Raw genomic sequence first — 23405 nt, forward strand, 5'->3', positions numbered from 1 at the left:
TAACAAGCCAACAAGCCAACAAGCTAACAACCTAATCAAGCTAACAAGCCAACACGCTAACAACCTAATCAAGCTAATCAAGCTAACAAGCTAACAAGCTAATCAAGACAACAAGTTAACAAGCTAACATGCTATCGCCTGCACGTGACTATTCCGTACACGTACACAAACATTCCGACAGTTTTCCGAGCGAGATCCCAAACAGTAGTGCGAGAGCCGGCGCTGAGATTAGCATCGCGCTATTAAAGCGAGAAAATTACACTTCATTGTGGAAACTGGTTTGTCAGAAGAGTTTTAAAGGAAACATCTAATCGCTCGCACAGCAATTACCGTCCGCGACCGACAACTGTTTCCACACACGCCTGCTGAAGTGAGTCATGAAAGCGCCGCCACTTTCCACTTCGGGCCCGGCTATAAAAGCAACCAGACGAGTCAGCGTTTCTGCGGGACCGTCGGCGAGGACGAGGACCCGGAGAAACCTTCGCTCGTGGATAACGTGGGACGAGGGTTAACAGGAAGAGCATCTGAACGTGGATCTGATCCAACAATGTTGAAGTCATCACAGCAGCTCCAACATATCGCACACAAACAACAACATGTCGCACAACCAGCGCCTGATTCCAGGAGAGATGAACGGCATCATGGGAAGGAAAGAAAGTTGGAAGTGTTCAATGAGTCTGGCAGCGGCGCTGGACTCTCACAATCCATTTCTCTCAAGCAAACGTTCCCTGGTTTGAACCCACGTGTTTCCTCGACTCGCTCACTCGATCCTCCAATTATCCTCCGACAGGAATGTGCAGGAAAGCTGCTCCCAGACCAGCAGAAGCTTCACTGTACGTCGCATACGTTGGTCTTCAGATGTAGGTCAGTCACAGTTATTTGACAAAAGATGAAAAAAGTAGCTTTAATAATAATGATTTCTATTATTAATATATATTTTAGACAATCATCGTACGTTGATAGTATGAAAACAAAAATATTGAAGTAATAAAAATTTGAATAAGATTTATAGTTTATTTGTAAACAATCTTCAATTAGGATCTATTTATTTATTATATTATATATTTTTTAGTACGATTGAAATAAAACAAGTCATGAAGAAATTCACAAAAAGGTTAATTTGTTAAATATTTATAAAAAGTTTTTCAGAATAAAAACAAAAGAAACAATATTATTGTTATATTTGTACAGTTTTATATATTTACATATATTATAAATTAAGTTAACTCAAATTTTAGGGAAAATAATAATAGTAATAATAATAAAAGTAATAATAATAATAGTTGTAATAAAAATAATAATAAAAGCAAGAATAATAGTAATAGTAATAATAGAGGTATGAATAATAATAATAATAATAGTAAAACAAGTAAAAACATAAATACAAGTCAAATAATAATAGTTATAATAAAAAATAAAAGTAAAAATAATAGTAGTAATAATAATAAAGGTATAAATAATAATAATGATATAAAAACAAGTAAAAAAATAAATACAAGTGAAATAATAATAGTTATAATAATAAATAAATAATAAATAATATAAAACAAGTAGAAAGATTAATTAAGTTAAATAAAGAGGCTCGAGAACTTAATGAATTATATTTAGTAAAGTGAGGAGACTCACAGTTGAACAACTGTCAGTGGGAGGAGACCTGGGTCAGACCCAAGACACTAAAGAATGTCTCGTACTTTCCCAGAAGAGCTGGAGGAGTTTTCTGGAGAGAAAAAAGTCTGTGTCGATTCTTTTTAGAAAAATAATAACAACAATAATTAAGATGTTAAAGAAACCTACAGTTGGAGAACAAATGACTCAGACTTGGAGTTTGATTCATCGTATCAAGAGAAAGAGAGAAAGATCTCTGGACGTCTGTCACGATAGTTTGGTTTCAGTTGTTACTCACTCATCACCTCCAGACACTAGGGGGCGCTCACACGAGAGCCAAACATCAACTCAAAGCAAACGTGTTGACAAACAAAGAGTAAAAACTTGAGGATTATTCAACACAGGAGCAACATTTACACAAAGACACAGAGAACATTTTGGCTCGTGGTTCATCTGATCTGAGGTCAGCGTAACGTTCATGAAGTGAGAGATGAGGCGTCGTGGATTCTTACTAAGAGAGTCGTCGTGTGATTCTGAACCGAAGACGACAGTGAGCACGAATCAACCATGACTTCAACCTAAAATCACATTTTCCCCCGAATTATAGAATTAAACTTGAATTGGCTTCAAACATTTTGCCAAAACTGACTTTGATAAGATGAAAATAGAAAAAGTAGGTCCGACGAGATCATAGGAGATTTAGTTTTACTTTTGTGAAGCTTTGAATTTTATTGACGAAGAGTCAGCTTTGAATTTTTTTTTTTTAAATAAAAGGTTTATGACATTTCATGTTTTTATATTTGTTTTATATATATTTTTATTTTATGTTTTAATTTTATATTTTTTAAATTCAGATTTTTATTTTATGTTTTTATGCTGTTTTTAATTTATGTTTTTATGCTGTTTTTAATTTATGTTTTCATTTTTTTTTTTTAATTTTATGTTTCAATTTGTTTTATTTGACATTTTTATTTTTATAATTATTTTATAATTGTATCTTTTTATTTTATTTTATATCTTTACTTTATATTTTTATTTCATATTTATATTTTATTTCTATTATTATATTTTTAATTATGTCACTGTCCTAGTTAGAATAAATACTTTTAGTACAAAATAAAAGTAGAAATTTATATTTAAAAAAATGCAAAATTACTCTTTTTTTAGCCACTCTTGAAATAGTACATAATTCTACCAGTGACCTCCTTGGCAGAGGTAATAATGAATAAAGAAGATAATTATAATATCAATAAAATACAATAAAGTTCAAAATATGAAAATATGATGTAAAAACTGGTTTGTCTTTGACAAAGAAAAGAAAAACATCTTTGACTGTTTTACGAGGCCATGAAAGTACAAATGTCTTCTCGGAGGTTCTCACTCTGGAGACCAGGAAGTGAAGGTTCTGTGACTTACAGCCGTGTCGGGAACATCAAGTAGAAAGAGAGAGATGTTCCTCAGGTCTACAGAGAAACATCAAGTAGAAAGACAGAGATGTTCCTCACGTCTACAGAGAAACATCAAGTAGAAAGACAGAGATGTTCCTCACGTCTACAGAGAAACATCAAGTAGAAAGAGAGAGATGTTCCTCACATCGACAGAGAAAAATCAAGTAGAAAGAGAGAGATGTTCCTCACGTCTACAGAGAAACATCAAGTAGAAAGAAAGAGATGTTCCTCACATCTACAGAGAAAAATCAAGTAGAAAGAGAGAGATGTTCCTCACATCGACAGAGAAACATCAAGTAGAAAGAGAGAGATGTTCCTCACATCTACAGAGAAACATCAAGTAGAACGAGAGAGATGTTCCTCACATCGACAGAGAAGCATCAAGTAGAAAGAGAGAGATGTTCCTCACGTCTACAGAGAAACATCAAGTAGAAAGAGAGAGATGTTCCTCACATCGACAGAGAAGCATCAAGTAGAAAGAGAGAGATGTTCCTCACATCGACAGAGAAGCATCAAGTAGAAAGAGAGAGATGTTCCTCACGTCTACAGAGAAACATCAAGTTTAAAGAGAGAGATGTTCCTCACATCGACAGAGAAACATCAAGTAGAAAGAAAGAGATGTTCCTCACATCTACAGAGAAAAATCAAGTAGAAAGAGAGAGATGTTCCTCACATCGACAGAGAAACATCAAGTAGAAAGAGAGAGATGTTCCTCACGTCTACAGAGAAACATCAAGTAGAAAGAGAGAGATGTTCCTCAGGTCGACAGAGAAACATCAAGTAGAAAGACAGAGATGTTCCTCACATCGACAGAGAAGCATCAAGTAGAAAGAGAGAGATGTTCCTCACATCGACAGAGAAACATCAAGTAGAAAGAGAGAGATGTTCCTCACATCGACAGAGAAACATCAAGTAGAAAGAGAGAGATGTTCCTCACATCGACAGAGAAACATCAAGTAGAAAGACAGAGATGTTCCTCACATCGACAGAGAAACATCAAGTAGAAAGACAGAGATGTTCCTCACATCGACAGAGAAACATCAAGTAGAAAGAGAGAGATGTTCCTCACGTCTACAGAGAAACATCAAGTAGAAAGAGAGAGATGTTCCTCACGTCTACAGAGAAACATCAAGTAGAAAGAGAGAGATGTTCCTCACGTCTACAGAGAAACATCAAGTAGAAAGACAGAGATGTTCCTCACGTCTACAGAGAAACATCAAGTAGAAAGAGAGAGATGTTCCTCACGTCTACAGAGAAACATCAAATAGAAAGACAGAGATGTTCCTCACATCGACAGAGAAACATCAAGTAGAAAGAGAGAGATGTTCCTCACGTCTACAGAGAAACATCAAGTAGAAACAGAGAGATGTTCCTCACGTCTACAGAGAAGCATCAAGTAGAAAGAGAGAGATGTTCCTCACATCGACAGAGAAACATCAAGTAGAAAGAGAGAGATGTTCCTCAGGTCGACAGAGAAACATCAAGTAGAAAGAGAGAGATGTTCCTCACGTCTACAGAGAAACATCAAGTAGAAAGAGAGAGATGTTCCTCAGGTCGACAGAGAAACATCAAGTAGAAAGAGAGAGATGTTCCTCACGTCTACAGAGAAACATCAAGTAGAAAGAGAGAGATGTTCCTCAGGTCGACAGAGAAACATCAAGTAGAAAGAGAGAGATGTTCCTCACGTCTACAGAGAAACATCAAGTAGAAAGAGAGAGATGTTCCTCAGGTCGACAGAGAAACATCAAGTAGAAAGAGAGAGATGTTCCTCACATGGACAGAGAAACATCAAGAAGAAAGAGAGAGATGTTCCTCACATCGACAGAGAAACATCAAGTAGAAAGAGAGAGATGTTCCTCACATCGACAGAGAAACATCAAGTAGAAAGAGAGAGATGTTCCTCACATCGACAGAGAAACATCAAGCAGAAAGAGAGAGATGTTCCTCACATCGACAGAGAAACATCAAGTAGAAAGAGAGAGATGTTCCTCACATCGACAGAGAAACATCAAGTAGAAAGAGAGAGATGTTCCTCACATCGACAGAGAAACATCAAGTAGAAAGAGAGAGATGTTCCTCACATCGACAGAGAAACATCAAGAAGAAAGAGAGATGTTCCTCACATCGACAGAGAAACATCAAGTAGAAAGAGAGAGATGTTCCTCACATCGACAGAGAAACATCAAGTAGAAAGAGAGAGATGTTCCTCACATCGACAGAGAAACATCAAGTAGAAAGAGAGAGATGTTCCTCACATCGACAGAGAAACATCAAGTAGAAAGAGAGAGATGTTCCTCACATCGACAGAGAAACATCAAGAAGAAAGAGAGAGATGTTCCTCACATCGACAGAGAAACATCAAGAAGAAAGAGAGAGATGTTCCTCACGTCGACAGAGAAACATCAAGTAGAAAGAGAGAGATGTTCTTCAGGTCGACAGAGAAACATCAAGATATTCATCCAAACATCATCAGATTCTTCAACTTTTACTTGAAAAGTTTGAAACCCAAGAATGTTGAGGAATCTAAACGTACATTCGGCTTCAAACGTCCAGGAATGTGAAGAGCGAGGAGACCACATGACGGACAGATGTGCTTCAGAGCAGATGTTGCCTTCAGGGACTCCACGATGGAGCGATCAAGTCTTCCATTGATGCTCGGACAGGAAAGCACCAGAAACACATCGATTTGTGCAGCATCTGTTCTTCTACACGTGTTCACAGAACACGAGGGAGAAGATCTACAGCCAGAACTTCCTCCTCCCAGAGAAACTGGGTCAAGACCACGAACCACTTCAATGACGTTTTACTGTGTTTCTTAGTTTGTGTTTTTAAAGATCAATCAACCAACATAAGACAGATTTCAAGAGTAAAACCTAAAAAAAACAATCTTTTATCAAACCAGTCAAGGTCAAATGTTGCTGGTGTCGGTAGAAAATGGACCGTCGGCCATCTTGTACAGGAAGTTACCATATTAACAGGAAGTAGGCACATTTTTGTTTCCGAACTGGAAAAGACAAATGTTAGCTGTACAGGAAGTAGAAAATATGAAATGAACAAGAAGTAACCAAAGAACATCCTAAAAGGAAGTAACAGTATTTCACCAAACAGGAAGTAGCCAGGTTTGGCCCAAGCAGGAAGTAGCTTAATGTCACAGAACAGGAAGTAGCCAAATGAAACTAACCAGGAAAAGGCTGAATTTGACATAACAGGAAGTAGCTATATGTTGCCAGAAGAGAAAATATTTGCATATCACGAATGTCATCGTACAGGAAGTAACCGAAAATACACAAACATAATGCCACATACCAGGAAGTAGCTAAATTTCACCGCTCAAACAGGAAGTAGCTGAAACTTGCAGAAGAGGAAGTAGCTAAAAGTCACTCAAAACACTAAAATCACACTAAACAGGAACTAGCTGAATACTGCCGGAACATGTAGTAGTCGAATATCACAAGTCATAAGTAATCAAATATCACAAGACAGAAGTTGTCGAATATCACAAGACAGAAGTAGTTGAATATCCAAAGACAGAAGTACTCGAGTATCCATAGACAGAAGTAGTCGAATATCCAAAGACAGAAGTATTTGAATATCCAAAGACAGAAGTATTTGAATATCCAAAAACAGTAGTACTCGAGTATCCATAGACAGAAGTAGTTGAATATCCAAAGACAAAAGTAGTTGAATATCTGAAGACAGAAGTACTTGAGTATCCATAGACAGAAGTAGTTGAATATCCAAAGACAAAAGTAGTTGAATATCTGAAGACAGAAGTACTTGAGTATCCATAGACAGAAGTAGTCGAATATCCAAAGACAGAAGTAGTTGAATATCCAAAGACAGAAGTATTTGAATATCCAAAAACAGAAGTACTCGAGAATCCATAGACAGAAGTATTTGAATATCCATAGACAGAAGTGCTCGAGTATCCATAGACAGAAGTAATTGAATATCCAAAGACAGAAGTGCTTGAGTATCCATAGACAGAAGTAGTCGAATATCACAAGACAGAAGTACTCGAGTATCCATAGACAGATGTAGTTGAATATCCAAAGACAGAAGTACTTAAATATCCAAAGACAGAAGTAGTCAAAAATCCAAATACAGAAGTACTTAAATATCCAAAGACAAAAGTAGTCGAATATCCAAATACAGAAGTACTTAAATATCCAAAGACAGAAGTAGTCGAATATCCAGAGACAGAAGTACTTAAATATCCAAAGACAGAAGTACTTAAATATCCAAAGACAGAAGTACTTAAATATCCAAAGACAGAAGTAGTAGAATACCCAAAGACAAAGGTAGTTGAATATCTGAAGACAGAAGTACTTGAGTATCCATAGACAGAAGTAGTCGAATATCCAAAGACAGAAGTAGTTGAATATCCAAAGACAGAAGTATTTGAATATCCGAAAACAGAAGTACTCGAGTATCCATAGACAGAAGTAGTTGAATATCCAAAGACAAAAGTAGTTCAATATCCGAAGACAGAAGTACTCGAGTATCCATAGACAGAAGTAGTTGAATATCCAAAGACAGAAGTGCTTGAGTATCCATAGACAGAAGTAGTTGAATATCACAAGACAGAAGTACTCGAGTATCCATAGACAGAAGTAGTCGAATATCACAAGACAGAAGTACTCGAGTATCCATAGACAGAAGTAGTCGAATATCACAAGACAGAAGTACTCGAGTATCCATAGACAGAAGTAGTTGAATATCCAAAGACAGAAGTGCTTGAGTATCCATAGACAGAAGTAGTTGAATATCACAAGACAGAAGTACTCGAGTATCCATAGACAGAAGTAGTTGAATATCACAAGACAGAAGTACTCGAGTATCCATAGACAGATGTAGTTGAATATCCAAAGACAGAAGTAGTTGAATATCTGAAGACAGAAGTACTTGAGTATCCATAGACAGAAGTAGTCGAATATCCAAAGACAGAAGTAGTTGAATATCCAAAGACAGAAGTATTTTAATATCCAAAAACAGAAGTACTCGAGTATCCATAGACAGAAGTATTTGAATATCCAAAGACAGAAGTGCTCGAGTATCCATAGACAGAAGTAGTTGAATATCCAAAGACAGAAGTAGTTGAATATCCAAAGACAGAAGTACTCGAGTATCCATAGACAGAAGAAGTCGAATATCCAAAGACAGAAGTATTTGAATATCCAAAGACAGAAGTATTTGAATATCCAAAAACAGTAGTACTAGAGTATCCATAGACAGAAGTAGTTGAATATCCAAAGACAGAAGTAGTCGAATATCCAGAGACAGAAGTACTTAAATATCCAAAGACAGAAGTAGTCGAATATCCAAATACAGAAGTACTTAAATATCCAAAGACAGAAGTAGTAGAATACCCAGAGACAGAAGTAGTTGAATATCCAAAGACAAAAGTAGTTGAATATCTGAAGACAGAAGTACTTGAGTATCCATAGACAGAAGTAGTCGAATATCCAAAGACAGAAGTAGTTGAATATCCAAAGACAGAAGTATTTGAATATCCGAAAACAGAAGTACTCGAGTATCCATAGACAGAAGTAGTTGAATATCCAAAGACAAAAGTAGTTCAATATCCGAAGACAGAAGTACTCAAGTATCCATAGACAGAAGTAGTTGAATATCCAAAGACAGAAGTGCTTGAGTATCCATAGACAGAAGTAGTTGAATATCCAAAGACAGAAGTGCTTGAGTATCCATAGACAGAAGTAGTCGAATATCACAAGACAGAAGTACTCGAGTATCCATAGACAGATGTAGTTGAATATCCAAAGACAGAAGTAGTTGAATATCTGAAGACAGAAGTACTTGAGTATCCATAGACAGAAGTAGTCGAATATCCAAAGACAGAAGTAGTTGAATATCCAAAGACAGAAGTATTTGAATATCCAAAAACAGAAGTACTCGAGTATCCATAGACAGAAGTATTTGAATATCCAAAGACAGAAGTGCTCGAGTATCCATAGACAGAAGTAGTTGAATATCCAAAGACAGAAGTAGTTGAATATCCAAAGACAGAAGTATTTGAATATCCAAAAACAGAAGTACTCGAGTATCCATAGACAGAAGTATTTGAATATCCAAAGACAGAAGTGCTCGAGTATCCATAGACAGAAGTAATTGAATATCCAAAGACAGAAGTGCTCGAGTATCCATAGACAGAAGTAGTCGAATATCACAAGACAGAAGTACTCGAGTATCCATAGACAGATGTAGTTGAATATCCAAAGACAGAAGTACTTAAATATCCAAAGACAGAAGTAGTCAAAAATCCAAATACAGAAGTACTTAAATATCCAAAGACAAAAGTAGTCGAATATCCAAATACAGAAGTACTTAAATATCCAAAGACAGAAGTAGTCGAATATCCAGAGATAGAAGTACTTAAATATCCAAAGACAGAAGTAGTCGAATATCTGAAGACAGAAGTACTTGAGTATCCATAGACAGAAGTAGTTGAATATCCAAAGACAGAAGTAGTTGAATATCCAAAGACAGAAGTATTTGAATATCCAAAAACAGAAGTACTCGAGTATCCATAGACAGAAGTATTTGAATATCCAAAGACAGAAGTGCTTGAGTATCCATAGACAGAAGTAATTGAATATCCAAAGACAGAAGTGCTCGAGTATCCATAGACAGAAGTAGTCGAATATCACAAGACAGAAGTACTCGAGTATCCATAGACAGATGTAGTTGAATATCCAAAGACAGAAGTACTTAAATATCCAAAGACAGAAGTAGTCAAAAATCCAAATACAGAAGTACTTAAATATCCAAAGACAAAAGTAGTCGAATATCCAAATACAGAAGTACTTAAATATCCAAAGACAGAAGTAGTCGAATATCCAGAGATAGAAGTACTTAAATATCCAAAGACAGAAGTAGTCGAATATCCAAATACAGAAGTACTTAAATATCCAAAGACAGAAGTAGTAGAATACCCAGAGACAGAAGTATTTAAATATCCAAATACAGAAGTAGTAGAATACCCAGAGACAGAAGTACTTAAATATCCAAAGACAGAAGTAGTAGAATACCCAGAGACAGAAGTATTTAAATATCCAAATACAGAAGTAGTAGAATACCCAAATACAGAAGTACTTAAATATCCAAAGACAGAAGTAGTAGAATACCCAGAGACAGAAGTACTTAAATATCCAAAGACATAATAAGTAGTCAAGTTAAAGTACATGAGGAAAAGTTGCTTGAGCAGTAAGTGTGTGTTTTGTGTAGTTTTTGTGTAGCAGCTCAACAAAGAAAGCATCGACGTGTTAATGACGGATCGGTGAAAGTTTCACTTTAACTACTTTGTGAGGCAACGACCTACAATAAAACAAAGATGGACAGAACAGAAGATGGAAGACTGAAGTAGAAAAACTAGACAAAAGAGTAGAAAAGCAAATTAGTTTAACTGCCGACAATATCCTGAAGGTTAACGAGGCGCTGGAGTGACCCGCCTCACCCAGCAGGCCCTAAAACCCTGACCTTGACTCTCCTCGTAGGCTTCAAATTCATGACCCCACCCACCCCGGACACAAATGACGCCCCGTCACCGCCGGGCAGATAAATCCAGCGTCCACCTGCCACACATGTCTGCGTGTGTTTACACACGACCCGAGTGCGAGCGAGGAGGTCGTCGGGCCGGTCCATCAATTCACGAGCGGCGTGTAAACACATGTGGTTCTGGACGGGTTTATGGCGGCGAAAGTGTTACGGCGCTGATTAATAACATCCTCGCTCGCGCTCCGGCCATAAATCCAGGGGTGAGAAAGTACGGGGGAGAAAACGTACCCCTGAGGATGTAGTTCTGGTAGTTCTGGTCGGCCTCGGCGCCCACTTTGATTAAACACGTCAGTCCTTCGGCCACGACGAACTCGTGCACCAGGTCCTTGTCGTCCTGCAACAGAGACACGTGTTCACAAGTTCTTGGAAAAAAAGACAATTTAATTGTAGATTAAACACTAAAACGTGCCGTATGTAAAAACAGAAGACATGTCAATCAAACATCTGGTGCCAAATGTCCCGCCCCTTCCCCTCCCTGTACTTCCTCAAAGTATGTTCACAACAAATGTGACTCGATTTCCTACGGTTTGTCAAATTGCAAACCAAAAACTAGGCAAATCTGCCAAACAGGAAGTAGCTCAGTATAACCCAACAATAAATTAATCAACTGAACTTGTCCTGAACTGTATGTAGACAGAACAAGAAATAGGTAAATATATAACAATAACAGGAAGTAGCTCAGTGTACTTCCTGACCTGAAGTAGTTGAATATCACAATAACAGGAAGTAGCCCAGTATACTTCAGAAAGTGAAGGATTTAAATATCACCATAACAGGAAGTAGACCAGTGTACTTCAGAAAGTGAATGATTTAAATATCACCATAACAGGAAGTAGACCAGTGTACTTCAGAAAGTGAATGATTTAAATATCACCATAGCAGGAAGTAGCCCAGTATACTTCCTGAACTGCTGTAGTTAAATATCACCATAGCAGGAAGTAGCCCATTATACTTCCTGAACGGATGTAGTTAAATATTACCATAACAGGAAGTATTCCAGTGTACTTCCTGAACGGAAGTAGTTAAATATTACCATAACAGGAAGTAGCCCATTATACTTCCTGAACTGATGTAGTTAAATATCACCATAACAGGAAGTAGTCCATTATACTTCCTGAACGGATGTAGTTAAATATTACCATAACAGGAAGTATTCCAGTGTACTTCCTGAACGGAAGTAGTTACATATTACCATAACAGGAAGTAGCCCATTATACAGTACTTCCTGAACTGAAGTAGTTAAATATCACCATAACAGGAAGTATTCCAGTGTACTTCCTGAACTGATGTAGTTAAATATCACCATAACAGGAAGTAGCCCATTATACTTCCTGAACTGAAGTAGTTAAATATCACCATAACAGGAAGTAGTCCAGTATACTTCCTGAACTGATGTAATTAAATATCACCATAACAGGAAGTAGCCCAATATACTTCCCGAACTGAAGTAGTTGAATATCACCATAACAGGAAGTAGCTCGGTATACTTCCTGACCTGAAGAAGCTAAATATCATCATAACAGGAAGTAGCCCAGTATACTTCTGGAAGTGAAGCACTTAAAGATCCCCATAACAGGAAGTAGCTCAGAATACTTCCTGACCTGAAGTAGTTAAATATCACCATAACAGGAAGTAGATGAAGTTTGGCTAAGAATGTCAATTTGTTGAGGGCGGGTCTAAAGTTAGTGGAAAGTCAAAATGGTGGATCGGAGAAGCAGAATCTTATCAAAAGGAATGTATGAAAAATAGCAAATAAAAAGATTTGTTCGCCTTCATCTTAAGATCCATCTATAAAGTTATCATCTTTATTCTATTTGAGGAATTTCCATATGTTAATGTTTGATACTTTATCTTGTGTTGCCAAATAAACTATGACACTCTGACCTTTTCTTTTAGGTGTGAATGTGTGAAATTAAACTGATTTACAACATTTTAATACAGTAACTGAGTGTTAGTCGTACCTCAATGGTTTATGTTTTCTATCGTTTTCATTGGTTTTCTTGTACGATTGTGTTTTTGTAATGACCTGATGGTGACTTGGATACTCAGTGTTCTTCGTGTATTACACGAATATGTCATATATGGTAATAAACAGACGTTCATATGTATATAAAACTACCTCCTTCCACTTTTGTACTTCTGTTTTTCTTTATTGTTGTTGATATAATACGATAATAATTTGTCATTATTTGTGTTGAATTTATGAGTTTTCCGTCAGAGGATCATTGTTTTATGTATGTATTTATTATTGTTATTATTTTTTATATGTGTATGTCTCAATATAATGTGTATGAAAATGTTTAAACTTTATTTTGGTAAACGACTGCGACGACTTCAATTCATGAAATCAAATCTAAATTTCCAAAAACCTTTTTTTTTTTTTTTTAAATCCCTCCAAGAGTCTGAAATCTGCTTCTCTGAACTAAAAACAGTTTTTCTTCCACGTCTGATGACAAAAACTGCTGCGTCTCCACATCTGGGTTATTTAAGAGCAAACGGGGCGACCGGTTCTGTCCCGGCAGGAGGAAGACGGCGGTTAACGCCGAGCACGACGAGTCCAGCTCGTCTCTCAGCAGGGGGTCCGTGGATGAAAACAGCCATAAATCTCCTCAATTCTATTTTAAAAACGCTGAGGTTTTTTCTGCTGCTAATCTCCCACCGTCTCTCCCTCCTGACTCTCACCCTCCCTCCCCCACTCCGGGGCCTGCCAGGCCCGGCTCAGTGTGAGAAAGTCTGACCAGAACCTGGACCTGGACCCGGAGCCGCCGCCGCCGCTGCCACGAAGACAAACTGTCTCAGACCAAAATAAAAACTTTTTTTCAACGGTTTTGATGAAAAGTTACCTGGAAGATCTGCTTGAGCGAGAAGAGAGCTCGACGAAGGTCTCGGCCGCTGGAGTTGTAGAGTTTCTCTGCAGAGACAGAGAAGATGGAGTCAGAAGATGATCGTGATTCGGACACTTTGGTGACGATGGCGAGAGAAACGGTAGAAACGATGGAGCCACATCTGTGCTGCATTAGTGGACGTTTCCTGCTGACAAAGCTGCAGCTTCACACACAGTCGTGGCAGAACCGTTGGCTCCGGAGCTCACGGATCACATGTGGAAACTCCAGATATCGCTGCCATCATTTTCCCCCCCGGCGGAGCGATGAGCCGGAGCCGCCAGAGAGGGGCAGTGTTGAGCAGGTCCTGGCTGTGACTCAGCAGAAAAACCACCTCTGCAGACACTGCAGATCCTGATGCAGTGTTTCTAACCTCCTGAACACACGACCTTCACATCCACAGCAGCAAACACCTTCTCACGCCGGAGAAGCACTGGGACGGCTCATACCTCTGCCAAGGAACTAAATTGACTTCAATTTTTTTGCGATGAAAACACCACGCCCAAGAAGAACAGTTTGTGTAAACAACAGTAAACAAACCAAAAAGCATCACCAAGCTCTGGGTTTTGATCCAAATTAATACGACATTCAAAAATACTAGTTATCCACAAAATAATGCTGACAGAACATGACAAAGAAGAGGTTTATTAAGTTTGATAATTGATCAAAGTGCAGCTGCTGGAATCAAACTAATGAAATACATAAAAAATAATATAATAAAAGTAATTTTGGGGGGAAAACTTTCAGGATCCATTAAAAGTTTAAACATTTTCTACTCGCGATCAAGTCGGCTAAGGGTTGGGATTATTTTCTGAGTAATTTAACTTAAATAAATCTGTATGTTGATCCATGTTCTTCATCTTTATATTTAGACTGTGTCATCTTGCAATTTCTTTTTATTGCACTTTGTTCTTGTTTCATGAATCTATCGTCTGTGTTGCTGTGAGCTGGAGAAACTATTTCCCAAAGGAGACAGAGGATCAATATTGTTTATCCATCCATCCATCCATCCATCTCTCTCTCTTTATCTGTAGTTTATCTTTATCGTCATTGAAACACATTGTAATTGCATGATTTACCCTGACACACTGGGATCCCGCGCTAAAAACAAGCTCAAAACAAAGACTTAGTTAAGTTTTTTCAGGAACAATCTCTCATGTTCAGGCTTCAATCCAAGATGGACGTCACAGACAATTGGAGGAATTTGGATGTTTTTATGTGTCTTTTCGGACAAAGATGAAGAAGAAGACTCTAGTCGCTACATTAAAATAAACAAAAACATTTTCCTTTAACTCTTAAAAAAAAGATTACTCTGAAAATAATGGATGGTTATTCAAAACATCGTCATTTTTATCATCGATTTCTTCTTTGATTTACGAACATTTCCCTTTAAAAAAAAACAACACTAAGAGATCTCTAACCATCCGACGGATACACAGAGACGACCCCTAAAGCTCCTTGGCAGAGGTAACCACTTCCGGAGACTGTGGATCTCCTGGTCTTCACGAACAGCTGCTGCTGATCCTGTTCTGAAGTGTGAGAAACACAGTCGCCTTCGCCGAGGCTTCAGCGGAACAGACGTCCATTCAGGCTCGTCGTCAAGAAGCTAAAAATCCCTTCAGCTGATGGAAATATCTTGGCTCGCCGCTCGTGTTGGCGAACCTCGGATCCTTCTAGACATGGAGTGACCCCTGAGGTTCTCCAGAGACTCGGATAGAAAGGCACTGAGACGGTGCATACCTCTGCCAAGGAGTTCATCTTATTGTCAATGTATGAAAGAGAATTAAGTCACGCTGGGAATGAAACTCAAGGATGTCGGATCTTTTCCGCCGCACCGGTACGGATGTTAGCTTGCTAGCATTACGAAAATTTGACCTTTAAACTTTGAAAAAACGACGATACTTTATCACCAAACTCACGTAACAGTCGCATTAGCAGAAGCGGAGAAAGGCCATACAAGTCAAATCAACTTTCATGGGTTCAGATCCCTTAAAGAAAGGGATCTTGGATTTGGTTTTTCGGCCTCTGACGTTTATAACAGCAACGCCACTCCTTGGCAGAGGTAATAATACCTTCTTATCTCGGAGGAGAGCCTTATTTACGAGCGCCAGGGTCTTCGGTTCAGAATGTTTCCTGCGTCGAGTTCCTCTCGCGGCGCAGAAGCTGGCGAGTCGCGCCGACAACAACATGAACGAGAAATAAATCGTCGCAGCTGCTGCAGGTACGAGGATTTATGTGTTTGTGGACGAGAGGAAGGAGGCGTGAGGAGGTTCTACTGGGACCAGATCTACTCCTGGTACTCGGAGGAGCTACTGCTCGCTTCATATGTCTGACTTCTTGTTGGTTTGTTTTCCACTAAGATATGACATAATGGACGATACAGGTCATAAAGTAAACCAATATTTGATTTTATTCTAAAATAAAAACATGTTTAAGTAAAAAGAAATCAGTAGAGGGCGCAGACCTCTGCCAAGCAGCTCATTTCCACCAATCTTTAGATTTTTTAAATCTATATTTTGTTCCAGATTTATTATTTTTCTGGGTCATTCTATACGTTATATTATTTAGACTTAGAATATCTTAAAAGTCCTAAAAAGAGTTAAAAATCCTAAAATATAAGCACATTTTTTGCTCCAAACTGTTTTGTTTCTTGTTATTGTTTTGCTTCTTTCTTTTTTTTCTTCTTTTTGTCTGCAAAATGAGTTGCATATTTGATGAATGTTTGAAATAATAAGTATTTATCAATCTATGGGTTTTTATTCTCATCAATAGATTTCGAATAATAATAAGAATAATTTAGTTGTTCATCCTTTGATAAAAATTAATATATATATATAATATATATAAATTTTGAATTTCTTTAAATCTTTAAGAAAAAAACGTAGCAGTAGTGTTCGAAACTCGCTCGCACAACACACGGTAGCAACGACAAAGAAAGTTTTTTTGGCTGGACTTGAACGACACCTTCAGTACCTGCAGGACCATGTAAGGTAAAAGTCTTTCCTTCAAAGCTGCCCTACTTTAGAGCAAACATTGGTGGATCCTGCGGCGTTATGAATGTGTCATCACCTGCTAATAGCATCCACGGCGCTCGTGTAAAGAACACAAATGCCCTAATTCTGTGTTTCTTAAAAAAAGCTTGTGTAATAAAAGACGAAGTGTGCGTGATCGTATCCACAGGTTGGCTCCGTCGCAGCCTCCGGCCGCCAGGACTCCAGTAAAAGTGGTGGCAGCAGCTCCGTGGAGGTGAAGGTCAGCCTTGGAAATGGAGATGTGAGCCGGAGTTGTTGGGGTCAAAGGTGGCGGCGAATAAATTCTGAAAGCTTTGGCAGAGGATATGAGACTTATGTTGGATCAATGCTGCCTGGCAGGTATTGTTACAGCATTAAGATATTCTCGCTTTACTCCGGGACCAGATGGAGCCAAATATTTCAGAGGGAAAAAAAAAGTCTAGAAGCACATTTGACTCTGAAGTTACGTTGAAACATTCCTCGCTTTAAAAGTTTCATTTTTCACTTTTTAACAACATTAGTTTGAACTTGAAAACTCAACATCGTTCTCAACAACCCTCTCAGTGAAGCTGACATGAACAGCTCCCATCATGCTTTGCCGCCCAGCCAACCAATAGCTTTGGAACAGTGTTGAATTCGCAAAAAAAACACGTAGAATTAAAATACAGTATTTAGCGAACAATGAGCCGTCACTGTTTTGTTCAGACCTTTGTTTACATTTAGGTGTGTGTGTATTGTGTATTGTGTATTGTCGATATTCTATTGATACAATACGTATCACTCTGGTGTTGTGATGGTGTAGTAACAAGGATATAAGTGTAGTATTGTGGAGTACTTGACTCTGGTGTTGTGATACAGTAGTAACAAGTATATATGTGTAGTATTATGGAGTACCTGACTTTGGTGTTGTGATAGTGTAGTAACAAGTATATATGTGTAGTATTGTCCAGTACTTGACTCTGGTGTTGTGATAGTGTAGTAACAAGTATATATGTGTAGTATTGTCCAGTACTTGACTCTGGTGTTGTGATAGTGTAGTAACAAGTATATATGTGTAGTATTGTCCAGTACTTGACTCTGGTGTTGTGATAGTGTAGTAACAAGTATATATGTGTAGTATTGTGGAGTACCTGACTTTGGTGTTGTGATAGTGTAGTAACAAGTATATATGTGTAGTATTGTGGAGTACCTGACTTTGGTGTTGTGATAGTGTAGTAACAAGTATATATGTGTAGTATTGTCCAGTACTTGACTCTGGTGTTGTGATAGTGTAGTAACAAGTATATATGTGTAGTATTGTCCAGTACTTGACTCTGGTGTTGTGATAGTGTAGTAACAAGTATATATGTGTAGTATTGTCCAGTACTTGACTCTGGTGTTGTGATAGTGTAGTAACAAGTATATATGTGTAGTATTGTCCAGTACTTGACTCTGGTGTTGTGATAGTGTAGTAACAAGTATATATGTGTAGTATTGTCCAGTACTTGACTCTGGTGTTGTGATAGTGTAATAACAAGTATATATGTGTAGTATTGTCCAGTACTTGACTCTGGTGTTGTGATAGTGTAGTAACAAGTATATATGTGTAGTATTGTCCTGTACTTGACTCTGGTGTTGTGATAGTGTAGTAACAAGTATATATGTGTAGTATTGTGGAGTACCTGACTTTGGTGTTGTGATAGTGTAGTAACAAGTATATATGTGTAGTATTGTCCAGTACTTGACTCTGGTGTTGTGATAGTGTAGTAACACGTATATATGTGTAGTATTGTCCAGTACTTGACTCTGGTGTTGTGATAGTGTAGTAACACGTATATATGTGTAGTATTGTCCAGTACTTGACTCTGGTGTTGTGATAGTGTAGTAACAAGTATATATGTGTAGTATTGTCCAGTACTTGACTCTGGTGTTGTGATAGTGTAGTAACAAGTATATATGTGTAGTATTGTCCAGTACTTGACTCTGGTGTTGTGATAGTGTAGTAACAAGTATATATGTTTAGTATTGTCCTGTACTTGACTCTGGTGTTGTGATAGTGTAGTAACAAGTATATATGTGTAGTATTGTGGAGTACCTGACTTTGGTGTTGTGATAGTGTAGTAACAAGTATATATGTGTAGTATTGTGGAGTACCTGACTTTGGTGTTGTGATAGTGTAGTAACAAGTATATATGTGTAGTATTGTCCAGTACTTGACTCTGGTGTTGTGATAGTGTAGTAACAAGTATATATGTGTAGTATTGTGGAGTACCTGACTTTGGTGTTGTGATAGTGTAGTAACAAGTATATATGTGTAGTATTGTGGAGTACCTGACTTTGGTGTTGTGATAGTGTAGTAACAAGTATATATGTGTAGTATTGTCCAGTACTTGACTCTGGTGTTGTGATACAGTAGTAACAAGTATATATGTGTAGTATTGTCCAGTACTTGACTCTGGTGTTGTGATAGTGTAGTAACAAGTATATATGTGTAGTATTGTCCAGTACTTGACTCTGGTGTTGTGATAGTGTAGTAACAAGTATATATGTGTAGTATTGTCCAGTACTTGACTCTGGTGTTGTGATAGTGTAGTAACAAGTATATATGTGTAGTATTGTCCAGTACTTGACTCTGGTGTTGTGATAGTGTAGTAACAAGTATATATGTGTAGTATTGTCCAGTACTTGACTCTGGTGTTGTGATAGTGTAGTAACAAGTATATATGTGTAGTATTGTCCAGTACTTGACTCTGGTGTTGTGATAGTGTAGTAACAAGTATATATGTGTAGTATTGTGGAGTACCTGACTCTGGTGTTGTGATAGTGCAGTAACAAGTATATATGTGTAGTTTTGTTGCAGCATTGCAACAATTGCAACACAAAAATGAACAAATGTAAATATTTAAATGTAAATAGAATAAAATCTAATTATTTTATTTTTCACATAAACCATAAAAACACACACATATATATATATATATATATTTATATATATATATATATATAATTGAAATAATAAAACAAAAGAATGTCGATACAATCAGGTTAAAAAAGAAAATCGACATTTTGTCCTTTTGTCCATTTTCTGGCTCATTCTATGAAACTATGTTTCTTGTGTGTTTACATCAAGATTCATTCAAGGATAAGAAAGTAAAGTGAAGAACAAGACGTGATGTTTTCGAGAATATAAATCTAACGTCTGATGCTTCCTGGTTACCATGACGACGACATGTCACTCTGGTTTCCTCTCCTCCTCTAAAGGTCACCGCGGGGTCGAGGCGAGCCGATGGCGCCTCAGGTGGAAACCATTAGGCAGGAATGCAGGTGAGAGAAGCTCTGGACTGCATTAATGAATCTGTTCCTGCGGATGTTGAGATTGAAGACAGATGGAGACGACGATGATGATGATGAAGATCAGACCGGGCCACACAGAGGGAAGAACAAATATGTCCTCATTATCAGAAGTATATCAAGTGTGTCTCCAGACAGGAAGTGCTTGTTGTACCTGGAGCTCCATGTGTGACTCAGAAGTGGGTCAGTGGAGACTCTAGCGAACGACTACTGGACTCAACAGCTGCTGCTGTCATGAGAAACTGGATCTGAACCCCTTTTAACTACACTTTTATTTTGCCGTAGAATCTCGGCTTTTATCTTTCGTTGTTCCACAATATTCAACATGTTTTTGACTTCAGTTCAAATGGAGACAAAGAAAAATGTTACAACATTATTTCTTCAAATATTCAAACAGTCCAGTGTTTTTAGCTCGTAGGAAACATTCCTCAAATGAAATACCTGAAATAAAATCATTGACTCTCTTTCTAGAATCACATGTCGTTCCAACATCGCGTTTGCTTTGTCTCACCCCCGCTCAGTGAACTCAGCACCGCAGCCGAGTGCGTGTTTGTCAAATACATTTTCTTGCCCTCCGTAAGTCACGTGAATATTTTAGAGAGGAGCTGTCATAACTCCTGAACTATGAGCAGGTGAATCTAGTCTATGTTTGGATTGAACCACTGCTCAGGTGCCCTTGAGCTCTGCTTTCAGGTGCTGGTTGAATTTTGAGGGGAAAACACTCTTGAGTGGTTACATGCAGGAAAATGAACGCGTAACTCCCGTAACTCTCGGAAGTTTTGTAACTGTCATTACTCTCAGAACCACCGTCACTATCGTAACTCTTGTAAATCACGTTAACCTCGTAAGTATTGTAACTCTCGTAACTCTCAGAACTATTGAAACTATCGTAAATCTCAGAACTATTGTAACTATTCTAAATCTCGTTACTCTCAGAACTATAGTAACTATCGTAACTCTCGTAAATCTCGTTACTCTCAGAACTATTGTAACTCTAGTAACTCTCAGAACTATTGAAACGATCGTAAATCTCGTAACTCTCAGAACTATTGTAACTATCGTAACTCTCGTAAATCTCGTAACTCTCAGAACTATAGTAACTATCGTAACTCTCGTAAATCTCGTAACTCTCAGAACTATTGTAACTATCGTAACTCTCGTAAATCTCGTAACTCTCAGAACTATTGAAACGATCGTAAATCTCGTTACTCTCAGAACTATAGTAACTATCGTAACTCTCGTAAATCTCGTTACTCTCAGAGCTATTGTAAGTCTTGTAACTCTCAGAACTATTGAAGCGATCGTAAATCTCGTAACTCTCAGAACTATAGTAACTATCGTAACTCTCGTAAATCTCGTTACTCTCAGAACTATTGTAACTCTCGTTACTCTCAGAACTATTGAAACGATCGTAAATCTCATAACTCTCAGAACTATTGTAACTATCGTAACTCTCGTAAATCTCGTTACTCTCAGAACTATAGTAACTATCGTAACTCTCGTAAATCTCGTTACTCTCAGAACTATTGTAACTCTCGTTACTCTCAGAACTATTGAAACGATCGTAAATCTCGTAACTCTCAGAACTATTGTAAATCTCGTAACTCTCAGAACTATTGTAACTATCGTAACTCTCGTAAATCTCGTAACTCTCAGAACTATAGTAACTATCGTAACTCTCGTAAATCTCGTTACTCTCAGAACTATTGTAACTCTCGTAAATCTCGTAACTCTCAGAACTATTGTAACTATCGTAACTCTCGTAAATCTCGTTACTCTCAGAACTATTGAAACTATCGTAACTCTCGTAACTCTCGTAAATCGTGTTACTCTCAGAACTATTGTAACTCTCGTTACTCTCAGAACTATAGTAACTATCGTAACTCTCGTAAATCTTGTTACTCTCAGAACTATTGTAACTCTCGTTACTCTCAGAACTATTGAAACGATCGTAAATCTCGTAACTCTCAGAACTATTGTAAATCTCGTAACTCTCAGAACTATTGTAACTATCGTAACTCTCGTAAATCTCGTAACTCTCAGAACTATAGTAACTATCGTAACTCTCGTAAATCTCGTTACTCTCAGAACTATTGTAACTCTCGTAAATCTCGTAACTCTCAGAACTATAGTAACTATCGTAACTCTCGTAAATCTCGTTACTCTCAGAACTATTGTAACTCTCGTAAATCTCGTAACTCTCAGAACTATAGTAACTATCGTAACTCTCGTAAATCTCGTTACTCTCAGAACTATTGTAACTCTCGTAAATCTCGTAACTCTCAGAACTATTGTAACTATCGTAACTCTCGTAAATCTCGTTACTCTCAGAACTATAGTAACTATCGTCACGCTCGTTATTCGTGTTCCTCTCGTAACTCGCTCAACTCTCGAAACACTCATAACTTTTGTAATTCTCGTTACTCGTGTAACTTTATCGTAACTCTTGTTCCTCTCATAACTATCGTAACCATCTATCACCAGGCCACAAAAAAATAAGATAACGATAACTATTTTATTGTTGTTCTATTGATTATTACTGTCTGGAATTTTATTTGTTACGAAAAAAGATGGTATTTTCTTTGGAGTAACATTATCATGCGATCGTTTTAGTCAAATTTACTCTTAAAAACAAACAAGTAAACTAGTGAAATTAAGTAAAACACACACTTTGATTTATTTCTACTGTTTGAACTGAAGGTCGATCCCTGAATATAACCAGACAATAAACAAAGGTGCAAAAGAGGTTCAAGTCTGCAGCTCTGTGGGTGAATGTCGAGACAAACGTTGGTAACTTGACACATGCATGACATTTTAAATTAAGTGTTAATAAAAAGATCATGTCACGGCCGGTCAGTAACACGAGGCGTCGTCTAGAGTGACACAGGAAGTGACATATATCGGGCTCTTTTCGGTGTCGTGCTGAAAACGAGCGTAAAAACAAGGTGTCGAGTGACGCGGTTATGTAAGTTAAACCTCTGGTTATTACCTGGTGAGGCGGCGAGCATTAACGTGTGCGACAGATGTGGACGTCTCTTAATAAACCTTCAGATAACATCTGATGCTGTCACTGCAGGCGACGAGTGAAGACACGTCTTTCACGAGCGAGTCGGGATTAATGAATCATTCCACGGTCACCAGGTGGGTCAGTGTTGCCCCCCCGCCCGCCACAGACCCGCCACAGACCCGCCACAGACCCGCCGCCTCTTTGTTACCACCGGCCCGAGTTCACCTCCTCAGCAGGACGTCCTGTCGCTGACACAGATATGAAGCCGAGCAGAGAGAACCAGTCGCTTCAATGGAGTCTGACACAGATCCACAGATTAATCCACGCTTTTAATCTGGAAACAAACATTTATTGTCCGGAAGAACTTTCTATTCTTAGTAACCTCAACAGTTGACGTAGATCTGACTTCATACTTTGATTAGATGATTTTTTTAAATACAATTCTGAACTTATTTACCAGTAAATACACAAAAACACATTATTTTTTAATTATTATACAGTTTTAAATCATTTACAAATATCTTACTTCACATTTGTCTAAAGCTTC

The 23405-nt window shown here is 37.8% G+C and overlaps 1 protein-coding gene across 3 annotated transcripts in view; it reads right to left on the reverse strand.

Annotated features, from left to right (window-relative positions):
* The window catches only part of fhod3b (formin homology 2 domain containing 3b), a 105979-nt gene that overhangs the window by 23517 nt on the left and 59057 nt on the right, over positions 1-23405 (reverse strand). For all 3 annotated transcript variants that reach the window (XM_087812312.1, XM_087812311.1, XM_087812313.1), the window contains exons 4-5: positions 13472-13539; positions 10857-10962 (exon numbers count right to left, since the gene is read on the reverse strand). In XM_087812312.1, coding sequence (XP_087668438.1) covers positions 10857-10962; positions 13472-13539 — 174 coding nt within the window. The remainder of the gene's footprint in view (positions 1-10856; positions 10963-13471; positions 13540-23405) is intronic.

Source organism: Callionymus lyra, chromosome 17 (assembly GCF_982586985.1).
Source record: "Callionymus lyra chromosome 17, fCalLyr1.hap1.1, whole genome shotgun sequence".
NCBI classification, from domain to species: domain Eukaryota; kingdom Metazoa; phylum Chordata; class Actinopteri; order Syngnathiformes; family Callionymidae; genus Callionymus; species Callionymus lyra.